Raw genomic sequence first — 26,581 nt, forward strand, 5'->3', positions numbered from 1 at the left:
AACTGTGTTTGCTGAATCCATTCAATTATTTCGGGATTCTATGCCTCGTTCACCAGAATTCCTATACACAATAGTGACACGCCTGTGATTTCAAAACAACAGATGCAGTGCATAGGTCGAAGTTGTTAATTGTCAGTGTTTCAACTATTAGGTTCCGATTTTGAATGATGTTTGTGATAATGAATAGGTATTTATATTTGGCTTGTCTAAAGCATAAGGCCATCGTTCCGCCATGAACTCAGCTAAAAGAAGAGGGTTGGAGACAAAGTATTTAGTACTATCCTCTGTAGAATATAAATAGAAGGCTGAGATCAAGAAAAGAGATAAATAAAGTGATCTTCCTTGGTGATAGGACCCACGACAGACCTATCAAGAATCATTCAATAACGTTGAAAAACGGCCTTGGAAAAATACTAAGGCGTCTATCTCAGTTAACATGGCAGGACAAGCTCCGGCCTTGCCTAAAAGTCAATAAAGGTGTCTGCCTCTGTCACAATACTCTCACTGCCAAGATCCGTCTAGAAATCAATAAAGGCGATATCTGCCCCCTGCAAGAAACTGGATGGTTCGCCAAAAGTTGCGACATAGATTGCAAACGCGGAAAAATAGCTGTAAACTTCCGTAGTTTGGTAACCCACGCATTCAATATGATGTCGCTTAGAGGGTCTGTGAGTATTAAAATAGTCGAACGTTTTGATGACTGATTTACTCATTATTATCTCAGAGGAAAGCACGATTCATTTCTTTACTGATAACTGATAACAAAGACTCTCCCTACGAAATCATCGCATCTCAACACCGGCCCTTGGTTACTATAGATTTGAACACCACGAAGTAAAGGCAATTTAGCTAGTAAGAAGAAATGATCTCACTTACGAAATAGCAGACAATTACGAGCGTTGAAGAAATCGAAGAATCGAACCAAACATACGAATCACAAAGCGGCATACCCTACCCCCAGGTCATCGAACGTGGGCTGCGGTTTATCAGCCGAGATATTCGGCTTCTGATTGACGATGCCAAATGAAGGTTCTTGATAAGAAACACTCTTTTATAAATTTCTCGTTGATAAGGTCGCAGAAGTTGGAGACACATTCAAACGAATGAAATAGGAAAAAGTTACAAGACGGGATAACATTCTAGATGAAGTCTGAAAAGAAGACATGCGGCTTAACACTCTAGTTCTTCAATTGCGTCTCTGAGGAGGATAGAATACCATCTAATTGATGAAAAACATAACCGTTCAAATATGAAAAAGAAGGTAGTCGAAATGTTCAAATTACCGTCCGAGACGTTCATACCATGAGAATTTCAGCGCATTCTTGACAATCCCATTTGCAACATCCTGTAAATTATCGTAAACCAAACCGCGGTCTTCAAGAATTGCGAAACTACTGACGCAATGCACATTGCACGGAAACTCATGGAGGGATGCTGTGAGAAACAACGCCTCAACTATATCTGACAACTCACTTTCAGAAACACCTAGTGCCAGAGAAACTATGGGAATGTAAATTTTTGACGGCCGACCTTAATGAAACAGGGACTACCAGCGACAACGACCCACCGGGAACTGAACAATATCTGGAATTAATACTCTCAGCCAACAGTGAACTAAACTATGAAATAACTTCACCTATCATTGCAGCTTGAATGAAGCATGGCATCAACGATCGTCTCAAATGAATCTACTACAGTCTTGTTTGCTCTGTGGTCGCCGAGTACGACTCGGCAACGAAAGGTAACGCATGTTGCCTTGCGGTAAGTGAGACGAAGCTTTTGTGTTGGATCAGTGGCGCAACATGCGGTCGCCATAGCCAAAATAAGGACATACGCGATCTCTCTTGGTAAAGTCATGTAATTCGTGCTGACAAGAACTTACAAGCCAAGGCTGACCTAAATATTCAAACCGAAGGGAAACGACCCAAAGGTCGACCAAAACAGCGACGGTTTGATCAACTTAATAGTGGTTTGGGAGCCTCTCGACTGTGGAGTCGGTCCTTTGACCGAAAAAAATTACTAATACGATGGGTCGACCTCGTTGCCGAATGAGACTTAAAAAAAAAGAGGAAGACACATAATCACATTAAAAAATTACATAGAAAAATGCAACAATAGTGTATGAATTCCCAATGTTTCAAAAGGAAACGGATAGGCGAAATATAGAAGTGTCATAGATAGGAAAAATGTTGAGTAGATGACTAGAAGAAGTTTGTTCCTTTGGTTGTTAGTTGCTTGTCTACCTTTCTTTGTTACATTTACGGAACTTGGGACCCACAGGATTTATACATGCCATGAAAAATATAATTCTGTAATCCAACCATCTTTTTAACTGTAACTTCTTAGAAACTTATGTTAGTTTAGAATCGATTTCAATCGATTAACGGATAGCAGCTCGAGTTATAATAATTCATTTTACAATTCGTTTCTGGGTCGAATGAATGAAACCATTGTTTCCTGAATAATCCCTGAAAAAAAAGGAATCGTCATCGGTTACTCCTTCCCTTCTTTCTTCACACGAATACCTCTCCCCATTTTCCCAATGGTAACTCTACACACCTATTTTGCAAATATTCAAAAAGATAGTAGTTATTACATGCCAGGTGGATATTCGTAATTCACCAGTTAGAGGTAGATCCATTTTATATCGAACAAGTTCCAACCATGAAAAGAAAAAATTCCGAGACAGCAGGCCTGGCTGGTTTCATGATAGTTATAGCAGCATAGCATGAAGACATTGGGGCTCGTGCGGACCGGTACTGTTACGAAAAGCACTAAAGCGTAACGCTTGTGTGACGGTTTGATGGTGGTTCTTTCCGTCATGTGAACAAGAGAAGGCCGAGCTGAATGTTGCAGGCTTTTGCGCTGGTAGAGTATATTCTTGAATAGTGAAGTGCACGCAAGGTGGGGCTCCAACTGAATGTGATAAAACGGATGAGGCGCACTCGTGTCGCTTTCAGCAACAGCAATAATCATGAACTACATGAAAAATATCAAAGGAGCCAAGGGCTTTAGCTAAAAAGACTACAGGTCTGAATCAAAAATTTGATCTTCATTTTTAGGTTTGATTTAGGAAGTGGGTAGTTAGCCAAAGTTTTAAGTAAAAGACTGATTTGGAAGATAGTTTCCTTCATTGGCTTACTAATTTAAAATATATTCATATATATTCGTTTGTATGAGAGTCTCAGACATTTTATTCTCCCAAGATGAATACCACCCTTAAAATCATTCATCACTATTCCCCCAAGAAAATATCTCACTAACGCTCCACTTCAAACTCGAACATTAAACTATTTTCGAATTTTGCAGTGTTTTCGACTATTGTAAGAAAAAAGACCTCGTTTGTAACATGGCTGTGCGGTTTTTGAGTTACGTCGCTTGCGTTGATTTCATGTTATGTTGCATAGTTGCACTGCGTACAAGAGCTTTACTTTCAGGAAATGGGCTCTAATTGGAGTATACCGAAGAGTGCGGTAGCGTTAGCAAAAGTCACAACATGAGCAGCGGCATAGCAGCAGTAAGTAGCAACCATCCAATGGAATTGATGATTACATGAAATTATTCAAAACGTACGCTTGGCTAGGTCAGGAAGAACGACGATAGCGACGACGCATGCATACGTGCAATTAAGTATGCAAGTGGTGAACGGAATTATGTTTAGTCACTGTAAAATATTCAAAAAACTAAGTTCAGATATGGAAAAGTAACCGCCGGCCTGGTATAGTAGAGGTCATAGGGGATGATTGTTATCTTATGGGTTATATGAGGGAATCTAAAGTTCAATGATAGTACAGTGGTAGTAGATGCCAAAATGTGTTTGTAGACAAGAAAATATATAACGGACCAGCTGGCTACAAAAAAGATCGATTTTCCGCGTGAGAATATTAACCATCCACAAATTTCCCATAACTCATAAAATCTATCGGAAAGAAATTGAGTTCGAATTTTCCCAACTGTTTGCAGAGTCTCCTTCATTGAGAGAAAATTTTAATTCCTTTAATGACATTCTTTCACGTTACAATGACAAGCACCCAACCAAAAACGAAATCAGTCTCTGCTAGAAATAAGTGTGCTGTGACCAGAACGACCCTGAAGAAGGCTCTTGTCAACAATTCCGATACGAGATATGACTAATATGTTGTAAGTCATTTCCGATCATCTGCGGACGGCAGCCTTTCCATCTAGAATCTTCTATTTCATGGAGTAGTTTCATATTGTTGCCAGAAATCCCTAAAACGATCTTCCTGGGTGGAACTCTAGGCTATTCACACCTAGCCAGAGACAGGACAAATTGAACCTAGGTAAAATGTATATTCAAGTTATCGCTCTTCAGCAAATTAGCGGAAATTCTCAAATATTTCCCCCTTATCTTGAAATCCTCCGACTTCTTGGAGTGAATTGCATCTTCTGCTCTGGTTCAAAAGTAAGCGAGCATTAAGAGTAATTGTCATCGTCCCTCGGCAACCATTCACTTCACTGTAGAACATTTCAAGTGTTCTTGTTGTGCAGCCAACAAGCGGAAAATATACCATGGCATTAATAATACCAGTCGCTCCTCGACAATGCCAACTTGGTTAACTAACGTATGGATACGAACATGCATCACGAATACCTACATATCTTCCTCCAACTTCATATCCAAGTTTTTATCGATTTTTATTTTTTTATGAGGACATCAACGCTATTTTGCTTTAAGCAATACTCGAGAAGTAATAAAGTGATGCAAATGGAATGAAAGAAATCGGTGAACAATTCTTAGAGGTGAGCCGCTTTCGTATTGGAGTAACGGCAAACCAGAATAATGTGAAATGTTTCTTCCTCATATGAATGTGGTGACGCAATTAGATGCATTTATTTGTTTAATAAAAATAGATATTAAGTATGTGAGGTGCTAATATAATCGGAAATTCGCAATTGTCACCTCATCTACCATTTTCGTTTAAAGTGGGATATTCCGGGCATCATGTTTATATGGTACAAAGCTAGCAAGATAGAAAGGGATAGTATCAAGGATTAGATTTCTAGCTTATATTACAGGCCCAGGCTGGGAGTAAATTTATCCAACCAACGAAGTTGTTTGCCTGCTAGTTGTTTCAAAGCCCAATCAGCCGGCGAATGAACCGGGGCACCAGTCCGGCGACTGTCTTCCCTTCACCGTAAAAAAATGCTGACAGGAACCCAAGCCAAGATGTCCTGGAACCAAAAACAGGGGACCCCCAAGGAACTAGGACCGATAAGTATACTGTAAGTCTGCTAGAGTCCTGCTGTGGAGGCAGTATCAGAAGACCATCCTTATTCTAAACAATCCGAAGAATAGCGAGGCCACTATTGTCGACGAACGGACGAAAAGAACCTTACTAAAGAGGAAGAACAAATGCTTGGAAAATCAGCAGGAGCCCTTTAAGCGCAACCCATGTCAGAATGAGGTCGAACAGAAAAGCAAGAGGAGTTTGCAAGGGCTGCGACGCCAAGTAACCTCTACAGACAGCGAAGAATTAACGGCCTGAGCAGGAGTCAGTAGTAAGTGGCGCTGGTGGATGGCAACTCCACTAGTCGGAAACTGGCTTTGGAGGTATTGGTCAACGTTGAGGCCAGGCTGCTGGAGCTGGTCATCATACACATCATGGACGGTAAACGGGAACAGTGGGAATGTATCTGCTGCTTTGATCCCCCAGTTGGTCCGTGGATACCACATAATAGCATGAAATGACGAGTTTTCCAGAGGCTTTCTCGTTCGTACGTCGCTAACAACATTGACGCCTTGAAGGACGTGAAGCTCTGAATTGTCCTAAACGATATACACAAGAGACCGATTGTTAGCATCGAGTTGTCAAAAATTCAAACAGTCAAACTTTCCTACTCCACATAAATGGAACGTGCTTGGAAGCGGGGAAAGCGGAATACAAAAAGCGATTCAGTGTCGGGAAAGCAAAGATGACGGTTGGGAGGATGATATAGGGTGGAGAATATCTGATCAGAGATTCTTCTCAAATCACAATTCGATACTCTTCTGTCTAAATTTGGCTGTATAGGTTCCTTACCTTCTCAGAAAACCAAGGAACATAGGAACTACCTGCAGAGATACGAGTTAGTCATAAGGACTGCCAGTTGCCAATCGATAGATTACTGCCAGAATATTACTCCTGGCCTTCCCTCCCTCCCTAATAACTCCATCTATCCTTCCCTCCCGCTCTCCACTCCACTCTCCTGTCGGGCGCAAATCTACCGAGTCCGTATTGTGAAAGCAGCCCTGGCAGCAATCAACTGGGTTCCCCTCCCCTTTCTATTAACGTGTGACCAAGCACTCAACACCTTATATACCATTTTATCTGATCTTCTCCTCTGTTACGTCACCTCCTTTCCTAAGGGCTTACGTTCTTACCTTGTCTGGTTCACCAATGAAGTCAACAAAAGACTTCGTCAAAAACACACTGCGAGAAGAAGTTCTGGACTCCTAGGACCTACGTTGAATTATTTTTTTTTTTCAAAACTCTGCGGTCCTCGGTCAAATCCCTAATACGTACGTCCAAACCAGTGACCAGTGTTGAAGACTCACTCAATCGCGGAAACGTCAAATCTTCCTGGTCCCACATTCACAACTCCCGCTATCCTGCCCAGGTATCCCCTCCGTCCATTAAATTATCTGGCTCCTCAGCTAACTCCCCCCAACTATCCTGTGATTCACTCTGCCGCTACTTTTCCTGTCTATATTCCCTCTCCTTCCCCTTCTTCTCTCCCGCTAGTAGATGTAACCTGCCCCATATCGCCTACCATCCCCATCTTCCCCTCTTCTTGTCGAGTACCTCATTGGCAAACTTGATGCCAATGTTGGCCCTGGCTGCGATGATTTTCCAAACTTCTTTTTGCCTAAAACTGGTCTACCTCCTTCGCCTAGCCCTTGTTTTCAACAAAAGCCTCGAAGAGGATCATTTTCTCGGCTTGTGGAAAGAGGCTCTCATATCCCCATTCACAAAATGCCGATCGTACGCTTGGCGGGATTTACCGTCCCATTTCCTTCCTCTCCTCCTGTTCCAAAATCTTGGAGATATGAGAGCATCTGGTTATCCGCCCACTTTGGCCATCACATAGTAAAAAAGCAACATGACTTTGTTAAGCATAGGTCCACTGCCTCCAACTTGCTCGACTTTATCAACTGTGTTGCTAAATGTCTAAATTGACTGCAAGAAGTGCATACCATTTACACTGACTTCGCTAAAGTCTTCGACACTGTAAATAGCAAGATACTTCTATTCAAACTTTCGTCTCTAAGCGTTCCCATGCCACTTTGCCTCTTATCTTTCCAACCGATCCTCCCGCGTCACTTTTGACAGCTGCACACCCTGCTCCATCTCTCCTCTTCTTCATGGGTCGTTTGTTATAATTTACCAACTCCCCCCCCCCCCCCCCCCCTTACTTGCCCCTGTTTGCTCATTGCCGATGACATTAAGCTGACTTTCTCTATATTGTCGCCTATGGAGTGTGTTTCTCTTCAATCTAACACAGACACTGCAGTTCGTTGTCAGAAAGTGTCACTCCTAGAAGACCGCGAAGGACTTTCGGTCAATCAATCTCAAAGCTTTCATATTAAACACTCTAGTGCGCGTCCGGGACATCCACTTAAGGAGGACCATGGAAAAATCACCCTTTTCTACGCTCTAGGTGCTAATCAAAATAAAATTGGAGGAGTGTCTTACGCAATGGATAGTATCCATGCTAAGAGCCAGAATAACACAATCCCATCTAGAAGGTAGCCACTTCATTATACCCGTGAGCAGAGGCTCTCGAGTTTTAGTCAAAACGAAATACATGACGCAAACTAGAAAGGCGAATGCTAGTATGCGGAACATTGTCATGTATTTCGTTTGAGTCAAGTGGTTAGTGACGAGCATAATTTCAATCATATCTAATATATATGGTTGCCATTCACCCCTTGGTGGGGTATAGCGCGTCAACCAAACCTATGCGCCATCGTTCGCCGTTGCCTGAAATGCGCTCCAGTTTCCCCACACTTCCCGAGACGCTCAAACTCGTCCCCAGTTGTCCTGCGCCAAGTGCAACCCACTCGTCGGTCATCTAGGGAGAGTGAATTTCACTGTTTCCACACTCCACTGTAGTCGGGTAATGGCAAAATCTTAGGGCTTTCGAATAATATTGGATTCCACAACACTAGTACAGAACAGTCTGACTTTGACCCTAGTGTTGAGATAACTGCTTTTCTAGATTTTAAACAAGGCAACGAAAGTGGATCTTGGGTTATTAATGCGTCGGGCAACATCTAGTTGGGTGCCGCCGTCGATAGAAACCACGCTTCCTAGATATACAAATTGATCAGATAGGGAGAGTACGATGACCGGCCAGACTGAAAACCTTGGTTTTGTTGGGGTTTATCTCCCGTCCAAGGCCAAGGCAACAGCGTAGTTGAGGTGTTTGAGGAAAGATGTTATCGTCCATTGAACTCCTCCTGATGCATTTCCTGTTCACTCTATCGACAGTTTTCTCGAAATCGAAGAAGAGCAGATGCAGCAAAAATCTAAATTCTGCGCAATATTCCAAAATGATCCGCAGGATGTTGATCTGGAGCATTTTCGATGGCGGCCCAATACTCATCGATATTGTCAGGCGGGTTACTCAGTAGAACCGCCGCTTGATCAGCAAGATAGCTCCCTCACTGTCGAGCAACAATTGGGTCGCACAAGGGGGCGACGGTGAACTTAGAGGACGCAACACGCAAGCGAACGTAAACGACCATCAGATGGTGATCCCTTTCGAGGCCGATGTCAACACCTCTCTCGTTACGCACATCCAGAAGACAACTCCTAAATCTACTGCTGATCGCGTGGTCGATCTGATTGCTTGTAAGGCGTCGGTCAGTTGAAACCCAACTGACTCTATGGCTCTGTGCTCGAACAATGTGCGGGTGGCGGTGGAAGCTGCAAAAATTCACGAAACTCCATTCTCCATTACATGTCCGAGCAAAAGGTGTTATCAGATCCCACTTTGGTATTCAGATCACCGATCACGATCACAATATCAACTTTAGGAATTTTCCCGTGAACTGTGTTTAATTGCTCCGTTTGTGCGAGCATTGGAAAATTGCCCTTAATCTGGACCGAAATCTTGCAGTTAGAAGTCTGTCAGAAACCGGCTCCCCGGTCAAGGGAACGCGCCTTGCGGTAGCCATTAGAAGCAATCCGACACCAGATTAGCCTTGCTACCACTTGACTTTCCCGAGTAAAGCACAATGCCCCAGGAGGGAGAGGAGTACTTCCCGAGTCCCACCATCTTAGTTTACTTAGGTCCAGAAAGTCCAGTTTATATTGCTGGAATTCCCGCTCAAGTTGGAGAAAGCGAGCATTCTAAGGACGCTTGGTACCGTTGTCGAGGAGCGTGCGCACATTCCAGAAACCAATCAATGCAGGTTGCTAGCCCACAAATAACTTCAATTATGAATTGTATGAATTATCGACACCAACTAAACTCCGGTGTGTCCGGATAGCTGAGTGGTTAGAGCACAAGGCTGTCGTGCGGAAGGTCGCGGTTCAAATCTCGCTGACGGCAGTGGGATTTGTATCGTGATTTGACGTCGGATACCAGTCGACTCAGCTGTGAATGAGTACCTGAGTCAAATCAGGGTAATAATCTCGGGCGAGCGCAATGCTGACCACATTGCCTCCTTCAGTGTACTGTAGTGTACCGTTACGGTCTTGAATGAAGTGCTCTAACACACTTCAATGCCCTGATCCAATTGGATTGTTGCGCCAACGATTATTATTATTCAAAGTCCGCAATGGGCTGGCCACATCAAACAAATGCACGAGGGAAGGATTCCAAAACGAGTGCTGAGAGACAACAAGATGATAGCCAACTCGGAAGAAAAGCCAAGGAAAGTTAGGGAGGACTCAGTGGACGCAGACTGCAGATTAATTCTAGGATTTTCTAACTGGAGAACGCGGTCTTTGGATCAAGATTGAAAGCGATGCATGAGACGTCAAGGTTCGATTTGGTCTGTAGCGCCATTGACCAAGGAAAACTTGAGCTAATGCTAAAAAACGCTTAATCCTTTTCAAATAAAAGTCGATCTAGCTATATCCTATGACCGCCGATCTTGCCCCAAATAGTTTGTTGCTAAATTTCAACACACAATGACACACCCGATAATTAGTTATTTATGGTGGTTTTTCGCTTTGAAGCATAGGAATAAAATCGGAGCTCATATCGAATGCATTGAAAAACCAATTATTTAAAATCAAACTATATTTCTTCCATAAAAGGTTTCCTAATAGAGGAAGAGATAGTTCCATCAATAGAGGTCATTAAAACGAAGTATCAATGACCGCCTCTCATATTTGCAATCGCTTCCAGCGAACGTCTGTGATGCGTGGGACTTCTGTAAACTATCATCCCACAAAAGTACATTACTATACCCTTACCTCTACTTAATTTCCTTATTTTCTTTGCATAGAAGGAATGCTTCTTGCATCATATGGATCTACATATCCGGCTAATTCCCTAATCAAACTGCGCGAATATCCCACACTCTGTGTTAAAACTATGGGTAAATCATTGGGACTTCACCATAGGCAAATTTGATGATTTCAAACCAAGAATCGAATAAAAAAGAAAAAGAACAAACTATCGGCGAATGGAAGTTCAACTGGAAGCATACACAGTCCGTAAAATGTTGCAAACAAAACTACAGTTCATTGACTTGGGTGAAATTCTGGGGAGCATTGAATATAAGTCATTGCACGACCACGACGACAGCAAGCCTCTGCACTTTTTTGCCATTTTCTTTTTGCCGATGAACTAGTCTTTACCATTTTTCTTTTTTTCCGTCTGTAGCTCTTAAAGACATCCTCCATAGATTTTTTCGCAGCCTGGCCAAAAGTCCAGAAGATGTCAAGACTTGTAGCTCTAATGGTTATCGAAGCTCGGCAAGGGTCCAATCTTAAATCATGAATGCAACCTATAAACTATGGTTTTATTACAATTTACATTGGTTGCGGGAAATATTTGCCCAGTGAGTAGTACTTTGAGACAATCTATTTAAATATTCTGAAAACATGGAAGATAGACGGAAAGGATTCATTAAAGAAATGTGTGCAATGTAGACGAAAAATGTGGTGCTTCCATATTAAAGTATTCCAAAGCATTCCCTGTCCGAAACGTCCCCTGAAAAATATATCTTCAAACTAGTGTTCTTGTAAAAATCTGGCACAAAAATTTAAGCCTACAGTATCTGCTTTTCAGAATCTTCTAAGCCAAGAAGTCCAAATGGCCGGTATATGGTATCCAAACAATCTGGCAACAATTTAGCAGAGAACGAGTTCTCTCTGATAATGCCAATACTGAGGTTGATGTTGATGCCAATGTAGAAATTCGCCATATTATTCCATTCGATTGCCCCCCGAGGAGAACAAAGAAGAAGCCTCTTCCCAGTGGAAGAACAGCAACATAATCTTCGACAGCCTCCAGATGCCAGCCGGGTAAAATGCGATGCCCAATTACAACGAAAAAACAGTCGACAAAGAGTAATTGAAGCGGCTCGAAGAATCTTAAAAAGATGATCCGCCAGAGTATTTTACCTTGTGTGGTGCTGCTTTTTACGTCTACCAGCGGAGGTTTGATTTTTTAAGGGGATGGGAGCATGTGAAGGAAAAGAAATTTTTGACTTATGGATAAAAAAAATGCTTAAGATGTATAAGGAAAATGTATCATTTGTTTGGCCTTGATTTTATTCCAAATATTATCTCTGAATTAATCGTAAGGCCTTGCTCAATATATGGGAACAACTGTTTCTAAAAACTCTACCCAATAAGATACACGCGATCATTTTTCATCTTCGGAGTTGATTTGCATAAATAGAAACGTGACTGAATCTATCCTTTCTTTACTCCTACATTCAACTCACATCTGAAGCTGCCTAAATTCAACGGAAAACATTGATTTTCTTGGAAAGTTATAAAGTTTACACACAAAATTTTACCGATTTAAGACCGTCAGATCAACTCAGTGACCCAAGAATGATATTCGCTAGAAAACTATGAGAAATTCAGAACTAAACAACTCAGACAACTTCGCGCATGCACCCTCCACCTTAAGCCGCAACATTTTCCAGTGAAATGTAATACCTTAAACAGATGGGATTAATGCAAAAGATATTGACACCTACTTAGAAAATAAGAGGCGAAGTAAGTTGCAGCAACGCATAGGCGAGACTTCTTGGACGCCTCTCATTCTGGAGAAATGCACGTAATGCATCGTTCGTGGCGAATTAACGTAGGCAAAAACTGTAGATTGCAAAAAATATCTTCAGGCAATTTCTCAATAAAATCGATGCCTAATTTATGATGCCGCCCAGCGATTCTGTGCAGAGAGTGGGTCTTTGAAAATGAATGTTGTTCATACAAGCGCCTGGAAGAAGAACTGCCGGGAATTATGGATAGAAACCACGTACGCTGATCCTGCTACACGTTTAGATTCATTTTTATCCACATACGTTTGCAAAGGCAGCATCAACTAGTAATTAGTTTGTGAGTAGATGAGATACGAAGTGGATGTGTTTAGCATTTTATTTGCGTTTATAGGTATTGATGGTAAGAAAGCAATTAATGTCGCCAACGAGAAGTGACATTCTTGCCATGATGAAGATGTTAATGCTATCTAGTAATTTTCACTTTTGCCCATTAAAATAACGAGCCACAAAACCGGCCGGGAAAATATCGAAGAGCAGTAGCCTTGTGATTAGGAATCAGCCCCGAACTTATCAGGTGATCTCACGGGCACAGTGATGAAAGTTAAGAGCTCAAGGTCCAGTCTCATCGTCTCGACCCTTCAACCTAGCATGTACCGGAGGCCCAAAGGTCAAACCTGAGTTCCTGACATGTAGACATTATTTCAAAGTTGTCAGCATAGGACCAAAGCCCCGACTTAATTGTCATACTTCACCAAGGGGTGAGTTGCAACCATGTATATTATTAACAAACTTTGAAACTTAACTAATTTAGCGGCTATCAACAGTTAAGCCTTTGAGTGTTTAGCGTAGGTACCTGTCGTGGAGACTTAATCCTACGGTCTTCTTAAGGACATGGATTGGTTTTGAGACCACAATCAGAGCCCCGCTGGGACAAGCAACAACGGTACCAGTCTATACCAAGTGCATGGCTAGCATGCATACCTAAATCTCTACCGAACTAAGGAGTACGGCACCCGTGTTGAAACGCAAGACCACGTCGAGGCCCGAAGGTCTCTTCTCGCTTGAGCATAACCACAACCCCCATGAAACTCCCACTAGGGGGCCAACCAAAAATAACCATAACACATGGTACCAGAGACGTTGCATTGAGGATTCACAGAAGAGCCACTTCAGACGAGTCCCTTGCAGGAAATTAACACATCGAACCTTAACACTGCTAGAAAAAACTGGCTAAAATCAAAGATACCGTTCGCTACGTGAACTCTCATGTTGTCTAGATAATGGATGTCACGGGAAGCTGGACAGACACAGAGAACATGAAACCAGTCCTCTGAATCAGCCCTACACACAATACAACCCTGACTGGAGGCAAGGTTCCGCAAGAAGAGAAACTCATTCAAGCTACCATCCCCGGTGAGATGGAAGTCCATCTCAAGCCCAAAGTCCACGATGGAGCTCCCTCTGGGAGACACACATTTCACCTGCTGATATGTGACCCAACTTTCCCACTTTTCTCCCATATAAGCTGCCACTTAGTTGTTACACTCTCTTCTAACAACTTTTTGACCGCAAGCGTTCCAAATCCCTCCACCTAATCCACCCTAATTAAATCAGTTTGTTGCAAAGGTTCGCCGCCTCCTTGATCCTGTAGGCCATGGCACGCCGAATTAATTCCAGATCAAAAGAAGGAATCCCAAACAAAACCTGCATAGCGTCGATTGGAATCGTGCGATTCACAAGTAGACACGTTAAAAATGCCATTTGCTGGCAAGCATAGAGCAGTTTCCACAAAGTCGTACAACATAGAGGACCCATAGACTGAATAGGTAACAAAAAGTACCATATATATGGATCTAGCAGTTTCCCTGCTTAGACCCCATTCGCACCTCATAACAGGCTCTAATATATACATGAACTTAGTAAAGCGCGTCTTGGGCTCAATCACAGGACCTTCTCAAGGGCCAAATGCCTTTGCGCATCTCTTCAGTCATCTCACCCAGGTGACTTCAGGGGAGGATTCAGATAGATACATGCTCGCAGAAAATCACCGTCCTGAAGACCACGAGATTAAGACACATACGCCCGCTTATTAGTGAGACTTTCAACACAGACGCATATCATTAATGACAACCGTCGTCCGCAAGCAAGCCCATATCGCAGCCACTGACTACTGAGGGTTCCTGTAACATAGTACCGCTAATGCTAAGCTCGCGTATGCGCTGGCCGAGATCGTGTATCACGGCAGTTGCACTAACGCAGTAGTGTGAGCAACATGCACTTAGTTGCTGCAAATGATTCTAGGATAAACTTAAGGGGGGTTTCCAGTCAACTTTAAAAAAATATATGAATATATGAAAAAAAAAGTTACACCCCACTTTTAAATGTATGGGCACCATAAAATCTTAACTGTCCATTAATCTGCTATACCTAGTCAATAAACCTTCGGTTCCTTAAAAAACATATGTAAATCCTTGGCTTTTCGCTCTTTTAGCAAAGTCATTCGAACGTTGTTCGGACCGGTAAATTTGCGCAGGTTATGCTTAGTCCTCCAGTTGATACAAAGAATAATGTCCGTTTTAAGTCCCACAAGCCCGTGCTCTAGGCCGATTGAAGAAATTAAATTTAGGAAGTGTGCAATGGAGCCAGATTGCTCGTCGATAATAGACCTAACTGTCCGATCGTGCCAGAGGAAAATAGGAAATGAAAATGCCTGGAGCATATTTTTTTAAGACTCTGGACAGGATTTTGTTAGGACCTACCAATTTATTTTGGTGTTTGTTTTGTTTGCTAGAAACTGGTGGAAACTTTCTCCATTCCAGCTCGGCAGTATACCGAACCACCGACCAGAGGATCTTCACCTATTATTAGGTGCCAGATTTTAACTCGTATTCTTGGTTGCGAGGTGCAGAAAGAGTGGATCCATTGGAAATCATCGTTTTGGAAAGGCTGGTTGGGCAGTAAACAGCGAAACGTAAACCGAGGACAATTGAGTTTCAAGGAAAATGAGGATGACTTTGATGTGAAACGATGTTCAATTCGATGATCATAGCGTTCATTGTCAGGATGCCAATCGTCGTATTGAACATTTATAGAAATTCTCGCGATTTCCTAGTGAATTCGAGGAAATCGGGATTTGATACGTTGCCCGCTGTTGAATATTTCTGCTTGCCACGACCCCTAACCGAACTTGATCAGTTCGAACGGTTTACGGGGACAGTCGATGATTTTGAACATTTACTGGTCATACTTTACGCAGGGATACGTTAAGTGAAGAATGATTGTTTGTTTTAGATTTGATCGAAGCGAATTATTGGTTGTGTGTTCCCAGGCAGTGATAAAGGACTTGCCTAGAGGCTCCTTGAGCCTTCAGATCATCAACGATTTCTTGCGGGGTGCAGGATGAATCTAGTCCATGAAGCAGTCTTGCAACTTACGAAGAATAGTCAAAACTGGGAAATATTTCCAAACCGTAATAAATACATAAAAGTCTTCTGTATATCCTCAATCGCTGAAACATGTCTTCAAGACTAGTCACGTTATTCTGCTTAAATGCTGCAATACAATGTAACCCACTGAAAGGCAACAAACTCCATCTCATGCTATTATGAAATTGTACACCACTTATGAATAATTTCTCATTCTTCCAAGCACAAGAATTTTCAAACTGACAATCTACGATTTTATAAAAAACCTCGAGGTCAAATCTCAACGTCTGGTGGCCAAACGGTTCATGTTAAACTTCTACACTTCCCCGTACATAAACAAGTTAAAATAATCGAACCCCTGTCGTAGTAGATTGGAAGTGAATAAACGTTTGCACCCAGATAACCTTCCAACACAATAGATACCTCTGAGGCATTATTGAATTCAAAGGTGTATCTGTCGGCCCCGTGATCCCAGCCGCCCAATTGCCAAGCGAAATCTCTTCGATTGCACACCAAAAATTAAGCCGAAATCTATGACTAAGCACCAGCAGCAACCGACCTCACTCTCAATCCGAAAACCGTTGTTGCTTGCTTTATGTTGCAACCAACAAGGTGAAATGAATATTCAGAGGAGAGAACGCGAAAAAAATCCAAGACAAAAGTTTAGATGAAACGAAATATCGACAGCACTTGAGGCGTTGGAGTTTCGGTGCATTCAGATACAGATACACCGATTCTAGCTCGGAAATCCACCTTTGCATCCATATGCTGCGTGTGGGCTGAAAAGTGCGATTTGTTTGGAGATTTGCATGGTGATGCGAAAAAAATATGAAAGCAGTTGGAGCTCAGCTTTTCATTAGAGACGAGTGCGGACATTTATGACTGAAAGTAAATATGAAGAGCAAAAACAAATATGGATACGCTAAAAGATGATTTAGGAGATTTAGAGATTAGAAAGTATTTGGGATCGTTTTATTCCAAATATGGTGAGCAAATTTATTTTAGAAAGGAGTGAGGATGTGTGGTAGATGAAGTGGGAGAACCTCGACTGTTTGGCATCAGCGAAATATATTTTCATGTCTTTAGCAAATTTCCATCTTTATAGGTGTATCGTAATCTGTCTCATCGTAAGGGAAATTAATGTTTCTTTATTGCAGCATGTTGTCTTCTGGAACCTCGATTCCTCTTGAAATCCCTTTTAGAAGGTATATAGGAACTTGGACACATCATCATCATCAACGGCGCAACAACCGGTATCCGGTCTACGCCTGCCTTAATAAGGAACTCCAGACATCCCGATTTTGCGCCGAGATCCACCAATTCGGTATCCCTAAAAGCTGTCTAGCGTCCTGATCTACGCCATCGCTCAGGCAGGGTCTGCCTCAACTTCTTTTTCTACTATAAATATTGCCCTTATAGACTTTCCGGGCTGGATCACCTTCATCCATACGGATTAAGTGAGCCGCCCACCATAACCTATTGAGACGGATTTTATCTACAACCTGACGGTCATGGTATCGCTCATATCGTTATGTAGGCTACGGAATCTTGCATCCTCATGTAGGGAGCCAAAAATTCTTCGAGGATTCTTCTCTTGAACGCGACCAAGGGTTCGGAATTTTGCTTGCTAAGAACTCAAGTCCCAACTGGCAAGATCATCGTCTTGCATAGTAAGAGCTTTGACCCTATGGTGAGACGTTGCGAGCGGAACAGTTTTTGTAAGCTGAAATAGGCTCTGTTGCTCATCATCGTAGCTGTTTGTGATTTTCGACCATAGAAAGGAGAAATTATCAACGGTCTCAAAGTTGCATTCTCCTATCTGTATTCCTTCCGTTTGGCCAATGTGGTTTGATGTTGTCGGTTGGTTGGTTTTCGATGCTGACATTGCCACCATGAATTTTGTCTTGCCCTCATTGATGTGCAGCCCCCAGCGGCAATTGCCGCCTGCTCGATCTGGATGAAGGCAGTTTGTACGTCTCGGGTCGTTCTTCCCATGATGTCGATATCGTGAGCATAGCCCAGTAGTTGGGTGTACATAAAGAGGATCGTACCCCTCGAATTTACGTCAGCATCACGGATCACTTTCTCCAGGGCCAGGAGACGCATGATAGCACATCCCCTTGTCGTAGACCGTTGTTGATGTCCAACGGTCTTAAGAGTGATCCTGTTATTTTTATCTGGGCTCGCACATAGGTCAGGGTTAGCCTAGTCAGTCTTATCAAATTCGTCGGGATACCGAATTCTTGCATGGCCGTGTACAGTTTTACCCCCTACTATGATCATTAGGCACACTATAACCAGTAAAAGCGGCACAATAGTTCTCGATGAATAGATGGTACAACTGATCTGTTGCCGATTTGCCTGGAGGGAAGCCTCTTTGGTATGGACCAATGATGTTCTGAGTGTACGGGGCTATCCTGCAAGATAGTGGAGAATATCTTATAGATGGTACTCAGCAACGTAATACCTCTATAATTGCTGCACTGTGTAATATCTGCTTTTTTATGTATGAGACCGATAACGCCTCTTTACCGGTCGTCAGGCATTGATTTGCTGTCCCATACCTTGAGCATAAGTTACCACTTGGTGTAATTGGTCGCCTCCATATTTAACCAATTCGGCTGTAATTCCATCGGCTCCTGGCGACTTATGATTTTTCGCTGATGAATTCCACGGACTGTTTCTCCTATACTTGATGGTGGCAGTATTTGTCCGTCGTCTTCAGTTGGCGGGACCTCCAACTCGCCGATGTTCTGGTTCTTCAGTAGCTCATCAAAGTACTCAACAAATCGTTCTAATATGCCCATTCTGTCGATCAGATTTCCCTCTTTGTCTCGTTAGGATGAGCATCGGGGTGTATAAGTCTTCATCCTGCTGACTTGTTGGTAAAACTTCCGCCCCTGGTGCGGTTGCCCCCTTCACTTTTCGAGTTCACAGAGTGGTTGGTTCTCTCAGGCTTCCTTTTTGTGAAGTCAGTGCTCTGCTCGACGGAGTTTGTGATAAGTCTCTGCGCGTGCCCGCGTTCTTTGAGAATACAACATTACTCGGTATGCGGCATTCTTTCGGTTCGTTGCTAGCTTACATTCATCGTCAAAGCAGCCGTTCCGACTTTTCTTGCGGCCGTATCAAACGTTCTTCAGGTGGTTGTGAAGATCATTTGTTGATGCTTCATCTCCAGGCTCTCTCTTAACTGCGGTTATTGCGGCATCCATTTCGCCCTTATAGATATTGCGGAGGGCTGTGTTGTGAATGGCTTCAGTATTCACTCTCACCTGATTGTCAGAGGGGATTGTAGGTGGTGTCGTAATTCAAGTTCGGAGCACTATGTCAATCAATCAATCGAGAGGTGGAGGCGGGAACATCATCTCCATCTAAACGGCCTACTTCTTAAACAAAACTATCACAATTGACATGGCATTTGCCTTTACGTTACTTGCTTCATTGCAATGGTTAACATTTTGCTTTACAACCGCTAACTTCAGAGAAAAAATCTAACCAACCACAGACATGACGAACAATGATTAGGAATTCTCGGAAGAAGGGAATTCCAGACTAAAATATACAAATGCCAAAGGAGAGCTACCTGTACCTCGCATGGCTATCGCAAACCGTTTATAGGCTCCGAGGATGCTCTCTTTTCCCAATTGGAGCGGCGATATATAAGCTGGACAGGGCTTACCTGGAATGGGGGCTGGGAGCCTGGAGAGTACGCCTCTTTCTCTTGTGGCACTACACTTTTGTACTCTAGAAAAGCAGTGGTAGTAACTGCCAAACCGATATCAGAATATTACGGATGGCTAACGCAAGACGCACTCTCATGATCTGGGAGCCAGTTCTTGACAGAATCTTTACTGCAAAATTCCGGTCTAGATTAAGGAGGACCACAGTTGTATAGTACTTCACACCAATGGAGTTAAATAATTGTTGAGCTTTCGCAGTAGTTAGCCTCTAGATGTGACGAGAAATCAGCCAACACATGAGTCCTATACTCCGCCGATGAGTTCTGTTCTGGCCTTTTTCACAGATTGTCCACTCTGGAATAATTTGAAACTTTTCTTCGGATACCTTATTGCAAAATCGGTTTCATAGAGGTACAAATCGTAATCTGTAAAAAATCCTTCGCAGTTGGGAGATTCGAAACAAAGGCAATTAATAAAATACTGAAGTCAAGAAAAGGATGTATGCGCCTTTATTATTCGACTATAAAAATCTAATTCATGTGAGCTAATGCACGATAGAAGTGCTTTGGCGAGCCCTCGGTAGATTGAAACCTCGGATCTGATCAAGAGCGGGTGTATCTGCCAAGGTCAACTATGAAATGCCAGAGTTTGAGATTTTTATGTTTTGTTTCGTTTTTCAGAATAACCACAGTTCGAGGAGGAGATGACTAAAAGAAACAGTACGACCACCAAGGAGCTATAAATTGCGCAACTGCACCCCGTAAATGAAGCAAATCAGCTGAAGAAATGAGACCGACAAATTCAAACCATACTGCTTCACAACAATCCTGCTATGATGCTACAAACATATTGAGCAACCCAAGAATTTAGATAAATAAAATAATAAGCATTTTGTATTCGAATAAGTATTTTATTAAATTATGACTCAACTCTGCGGCGATGCCATGAGAACTACATCCGGCACAGTTCTATTGGATTGAGTTTTTTGGCAAGAAATAGTGCTAGTAAAATTTTGCTACCACCGGGGTCCGTTTGGCAGCGTCAGGACGCCCCACTGACATTGATGACGACAAAATTGTGACAGTGATCAGATCAAACCCACGTTATATCACCCGAACAAAACACAGAAACATTACATAAACTCGATATTTGTTTTTTTGCGAAGACCCGCCGCCTAAAACGACTTAAAAAGCAAAACTTCATCAAAGAATGGTTATGTTCTCAATGCGGTGAAATTAGAAGGGTGTGGCACTTTTGAGCGCTTACCAAGAAATGGAACGGTTAACACGGAAGAGTATTGTCAGTAATGAAACTGTTTGAAGGAATCTCTCGTCCAGAAACGCCGGGAGCCCGTCAGTCGCAAAGGAGTTGCACAACATCACGGCAATATGGCTCTGCACACATCTTTAGTGACCCGTAAAAAATTATTGGAGCATGGATAGGATGTGCTGTACAGATCCCATACTCGCCTGACCTAGTAACGTCAGATGTCTATTTATTTCGCTCTCTTTAAAATTTTTTGAATGATATGGTTGCCATTCACCCCTTGGTGGGGTATAGCGCATCAACTACACCTACGCGTCATCGTTCGCGGTAACCTGAAATTCCCATAAGCATCGTCTTCCATTGAACTCCTCCACGTCCTCCGGACAGGGCAGCATGAAGAACGTCACCGATAACAAGAAGAACTCATATCGAAGACAGAATGCAACCCTGGCGGACTCCGCTTTGAATCCCAAAATTCTCCGAGATTTTACCTCGGTGCAGCATGTGACATTTAGCAGTATCGTATGCCGCTCTGATAAAAGCAATTAGTTTCTCCGGAATGACCCTCCTGGGTAGAAAACTCCAGATACACTCTCTCTTCACGCTAACGAAAGCTTTCTCGAAATCGATGAAGAGCAGGTGAAGTGAAGATCTAAACTTCGTGCACTGTTTCAAAATGATTCGTAGGGTGTTGATGTGGTTAATGCACGAGGATCCGGAGTGGAAACCAACTTGCTCTCTGTCGATCAACTTTTCGAGATGTTCTTTGATGCGTTCCAGGATTATTTTAGCTATTATCTTTGCGTCGACACGGAGCACACAGATACCCCTCCAATAATCACACACAGAATGGGCTCTCTTTTTAAGATCATTCCTTTCTTCCACCTTCTCAGGAAATTTTCGGATTCCCAAGATTTCCGTACGAGTGGAAGCGGCAGATCAGCAGTAACTGCATGTCCAACGATAAATAATTCTGCGAGGAGAATGTCAAACCCAGCGGTTTTACTCCATTTGAGTGCATTGACGACCGCATGTTGCAGTGACTAGCCATTCCATCCACAAGAAGAGGAACTTCACCGGATGTGATACGATTAAGAACCATGGTGAAATGCTCTTTCTATCTTTTCAGTTGTTCATCATTGTGGATGAGAAATCTTGTCATGGCACAGGCGCACAAGCGAATGTAAGCATCCATCAGATGGTGATCCCTTTCGAGGACGAAGTCAGCATCTCTCTTGTTACGCACATCCAGCAGACAACTCCTAAATCTACTACTGATCGGGAAGTGGTAAATCTGATTGCTCGTATGGAGTAAGTCAATTGTAGCCCAACCGACGTAATGACAGGCTTTATGCTCGAACAATGAGCCACCAATGATGATGCAGTGGAATTTGCAGAAATCCACAAACCTCCCACCATTACCGTTGCGGTCGCCAAAACTGCATTTCCCCATTACATGTCCGAGCAAGATGTTGTTAAATCCCATATTGGCATTTAGATAACCCATCACGATCACAATGTCACCTTTAGGAAGCCTCCCCGAAACCGCGTTTAATTGCTCGTGGCGAGAATTCTTCTCCACTATATGGGAGGTCCCCGTCGATGCGTAGTATTGCACAATTGCGATGCTCCTTAATCTGGCCGGAATCTTGCGGTTAGAAGTCTGTCAGAAACCGCCCCCATGTCAAGAGAGCACGCCTTGCGGCACAAGTCAGAAGAACCCGACACCAGATTCGCGTTTGCATCCAGAATACAAAAGCACATTGTCGTAAGGGGGGAGAAGTACTCTCCAGAGTTCCAATATCTTACTTCGCTAAGAATATCTCCGGAAATCCTGCTCAAATGGGAGAAAGCGGGCATTTTGAGTACCCTCGTTACCGAGGAGCGTACACACATTCCAGAAAGCAATCGTAGTCTATCTTCTATAGCCAAAGGTCGTTGCCGTAACGTCAGGCCCTATCCGAAGCGTTATTGACGTTTCGATAGCAGTGAAGTGTCAAATTTGAAGGTTGCTAGCCCACAAATTTTCATTTTAGTCGCCTCTTAAGACAAGCAGGGAAGGCTTTGAGTGTATTGTTAAGCCTCAATTCACAGGGCACCGCTTAACAAGACGAGGTCCGATTTCTCTCATGCGGGGACCGGAGCCAGCAATTGAAGTGTCAGTAGCACTGATGGATGTCACTATCGAAAACTGAGAACAAGTTTCCTATAAGGAGAAATGGCAGAGCCTACACACCCTCAGGCACACCAAAGTTTTGCTGACAGGTCAAAATAAGCGTAATGCAAAGTTATGTCGCAAAGCAGGACATGCAAAGGTATTTCGGGCATTCCGAATGGCCATAAATTACTAGCTAAAAATATGTTCAGAATAGGAATTATTCAAGACGATACCTATCCATCCTGTAACAAGGAAGTGGAAGCCGCGGAACATTTTCTATGTGAATACGTCACCTATGAGCGTATCATGCATCAGATTTTTGGTAGTAGAATATCCCAGTTTCCACGGAACCAGGTAGTGTTCAAAAGACCACTGAAGCCCTTCTTCCTAAAACATGAGGCATTAATCTCATTTCTTGCCTACGAATTAGGCCAGCCAACATTCAACGAATTTGTCGGTGCACAACTTTTCTATATTCTAAAATGAGAGGAAATTATTAATTTTAATGCTGGTTGAAAAATGCTTAGCTTTTGCTGTGAATATGTTAAACTTCAGTTTTTCATTTCGACAACCCATCATTTACCAATGAATCTTCTTAGCAATCAATAAAATCCTCGGAGTTTCATGTAAAAGCAGATGTTCCAGAATGTGGACAACTTTCCACTTCTAGTTTCAAAGGTGCTCCCAGGCTGCCCAACGAACCGCGTTTTCCAGGGTAATTTCAGTAATTCCAATCCCTGCAATGAGCAGCAATTGAAAACATGTCCCCAAAAGCACGTAAGCATAATTCAAGCCAACATTCCAAACAATAGATCAATTGAGAGGTCACCCGACAATGTCAAGTCCAAATTTCAGAAGAAGACCACAAGCTCCCATCCGAGTGGAGCATTCGCCCCTCAACTCGGCACGCAGCGTCGAGAACGTGGCATTTTGCAATCGCACCTACTCTCGAAATTTCATACTTCTATTGACGCTGCTAGTGTCTGGCGCGCAATTCATCAGTTTATATGTATCAGCACAATGCGAGCGAGAAACTTCCGATAACCTTCTCGGCACTCGATGTAAGCGATACAGTGGCCGATAAGGCTGGCTGAGCACTCGCACGAAATGTTTGGGGGCAGGTGAGGTGCAGCCGGCGGTGCAATGGTGCGTTCAGCGGAGTTTGACTTTGCACCTGCCACGAAACGGTGGAGGAAAATGAGAAGCAAATGGAAGCACGGAACTGTGCCCGATGATTGGGAGTGACATCAAGGGCACGCTGAAATAATGTATCTCCGACGTCGGAGCCGGAGTGTTGCAGCAAACCGCTAACCTCACGTGCAGAATCCGTTCGTGTCTAGAACTCTCGAGGAGTGCCACCCAGCCTGTAACAGGAGGAGGTCAACGTTTCGGGCGAATCGCGTTCATAATAACAAAACGGGACGCCGGCGATGACAAAGAATATCTGCTTATCTCGTGCCAGCTAAGAAGCCGAGGCAGCCTGGCCGGACGACTGCACGACGGGGACGGCCATTCAGACACAGCGTACAACCGATGAATGTTTAATGTTTTGTTCGTGTTTGCAAAACTATGCAAACCTGATTCCGGGCGGCCCAGCCCGGTCCTCTGCCAGCTCCAATGAGTCTCAATCGGTGCGCCATCGCCTTCGCCATGGCCGTTGCCGGAACGAGGTTAATAAACTTCGGCACACCGACTCGCCTCAGCGGACTGAATGGACTTGAGGAATGGCCAGTGGGAAGGGACGAGGCGCGACCGCCGACTAAACGGCAGCACCGCCAAGGCGCATCACGATCATCATAATCAAGTGATTAATTAAGCGGCGAGCACGGAGGAAAGCCGTAGATGAGCCGTTAAAGATCTCCCGTCACAGTAGACCTGGTGCGAAGGGCGCGCGGCAGTACCTTCGACTACGTTAGACTTTCAAATTGGGCGACGACGGAACCAGTTTACCCAGCGATGCTTCTTCCCAACCGAGATTTATTGCGAACTTGAGGACGAGAGCAAGCTGTTGAAATGAACCCCGAAGCCACTCGTGCAAGTTGGATCCGGACGAGTCCTTGGCTCCGAGCCCATCTTATGCAACTCTCGACCAGCTCTTGACTTCGAAAGAACAACTCCCGCGGGCACGGCCGCCGCAGATTTGCAATGGAAACGAAATTGAGAGATCCACTCACTTACCGCATTGTTACTGCTGTAAAAAAGTGGCAACGACGTGCAGTGTCTGGTTTTTGTGACGGTGTCCTTGCCACCGTCGGCTAAGTTGTTGTTGCCGCTGCTGCTTCCGCTGCCGTCACCGCCCGCTCCAATGTTTGAAGAGGCGGTGGTGCTGGTACTGGTGGTGGCGACACAGCTCGAGGGGCTGCTGCTGGCGACGGTGGTGAAGGTCGCGGTGGCAACAGTCGTGGACGTAGTGGTTGTCGTCGTCTTTGGAACTGTCGTCACGACGCCCGCCTCCTTGACGTTGCCTTTCTTCTTGCTACTATTGATGCGAGGCAAAGGTGCGGGTGCGCGGTCGGTCATTTTGTTGCAATTCTCCAGACAACTTGGGACAGCTTTCGCGCATCATTCGACAACAACATGGACCGAATGCTCCGGTTGCAAACGTCCGAGATGCATCAGACGACGGCCGAGAACTCGATCACAATTCATGCACACTTGGAGCACACTTCGGGGGGCCACTGAACATGCTTCTTCTGCCCTTTCCCCTCGAACTTCAACTATGCACTTTGCACTGCACTTCTCCACGCATCAAACACTTAAATTCACGGAAAACAGAAACGGCACGGGCACCGAAACACTTGGCGAAATGCTGGGAGCAACCGCAGCGGACGTTCTGACAGCGTTCTCTGATCAATTCACGGCCTGTTACGAGGCACTCAGCGTTCAGGGATCCTTGCACAGTAGCCGGGAATGCGACGAGTCGCAGGACGAGTGGCGATACGTGAGCCGTTTTTAGCAAACTCCGCGATTCGAAAATTCAACTTTGCTGCCTGGTGACTACTTGTCAGACGGTCGGAAGCGAAAAGTCGACGACGTTTACACACGCATACACACCAACGAGTCGTCGAGCGGGCGAAGCGAAACGAACGGCAGACGAGTGCGATAAAATTCCCAAGTCAGACAAGATATTTGACAGATGGTCTGGTGATGGGGCAGATGTGTGCCGGCGATTGTGCAGTGTGATTGTGCCAAACGGGGAAATGGTGAATGACTAATTTGACTTTAGGGAAGAAATTTGATTTTGAATTTGTGCAATTCTGATTTGGGAAATTGTATTTCGGCTGCATTCGTCCACTCTCTATTTTTTTTAATTAAAACTTCCAGGAATATTAAATTCAGAATTATAAAATTATCGTAGCAATTTAAAGTCCAACGGACCAAGACGCTTCCTGTACAGTCATGTAGTGAAAAATAAAAACAAAAATTAATACATTGTGAACAGAAATTTTTTAAATTCATATATGCAACCTCTACCTTAGAAAGTGTTTTCAAGTTATTGTAAATATACGCAATTCATAAGAACTACGCGGTGGAAGTTTACGGCTTCGGGAACAAGTAGAAATAACATGCTGGGAACGCGCCTTTAAATGCTAAAGCTAAGAACGACGTAAAATAGGTATTTATAGCTCACTTAAATACAATCAATTGTGGTGTCTAAGCTTTTTGGCCAAATTTCCTCCAGCAACCGCATGTTTGGATCCTATTCGAAATGCGCATTTAGCCTCTTCAGTCGTTTCATCAATTAACAGAAAACTCCGCAATTGCATACGCAGCAGTAGTAGCCGATTTGCCACAAAGAAAAGTAGAGACATATGTTCTTATTCATAACAAAAGAGCGTTTTCTCCGTGTTTTATA

The 26,581-nt window shown here is 43.6% G+C and overlaps 1 protein-coding gene across 3 annotated transcripts in view; it reads right to left on the reverse strand.

The window, feature by feature from the left end:
- Positions 1-25,862, reverse strand: part of LOC119661721 (serine-rich adhesin for platelets) — a 375,597-nt gene extending 349,735 nt beyond the window's left edge. For all 3 annotated transcript variants that reach the window (XM_038071179.1, XM_038071178.1, XM_038071187.1), the window contains exon 1: positions 24,904-25,862. In XM_038071179.1, coding sequence (XP_037927107.1) covers positions 24,904-25,245 — 342 coding nt within the window. In that variant the 5' untranslated portion in view covers positions 25,246-25,862. The remainder of the gene's footprint in view (positions 1-24,903) is intronic.
- Positions 25,863-26,581: the final 719 nt, after the last annotated feature.

This window comes from Hermetia illucens, chromosome 1 (genome assembly GCF_905115235.1).
Source record: "Hermetia illucens chromosome 1, iHerIll2.2.curated.20191125, whole genome shotgun sequence".
NCBI lineage: Eukaryota > Metazoa > Arthropoda > Insecta > Diptera > Stratiomyidae > Hermetia > Hermetia illucens.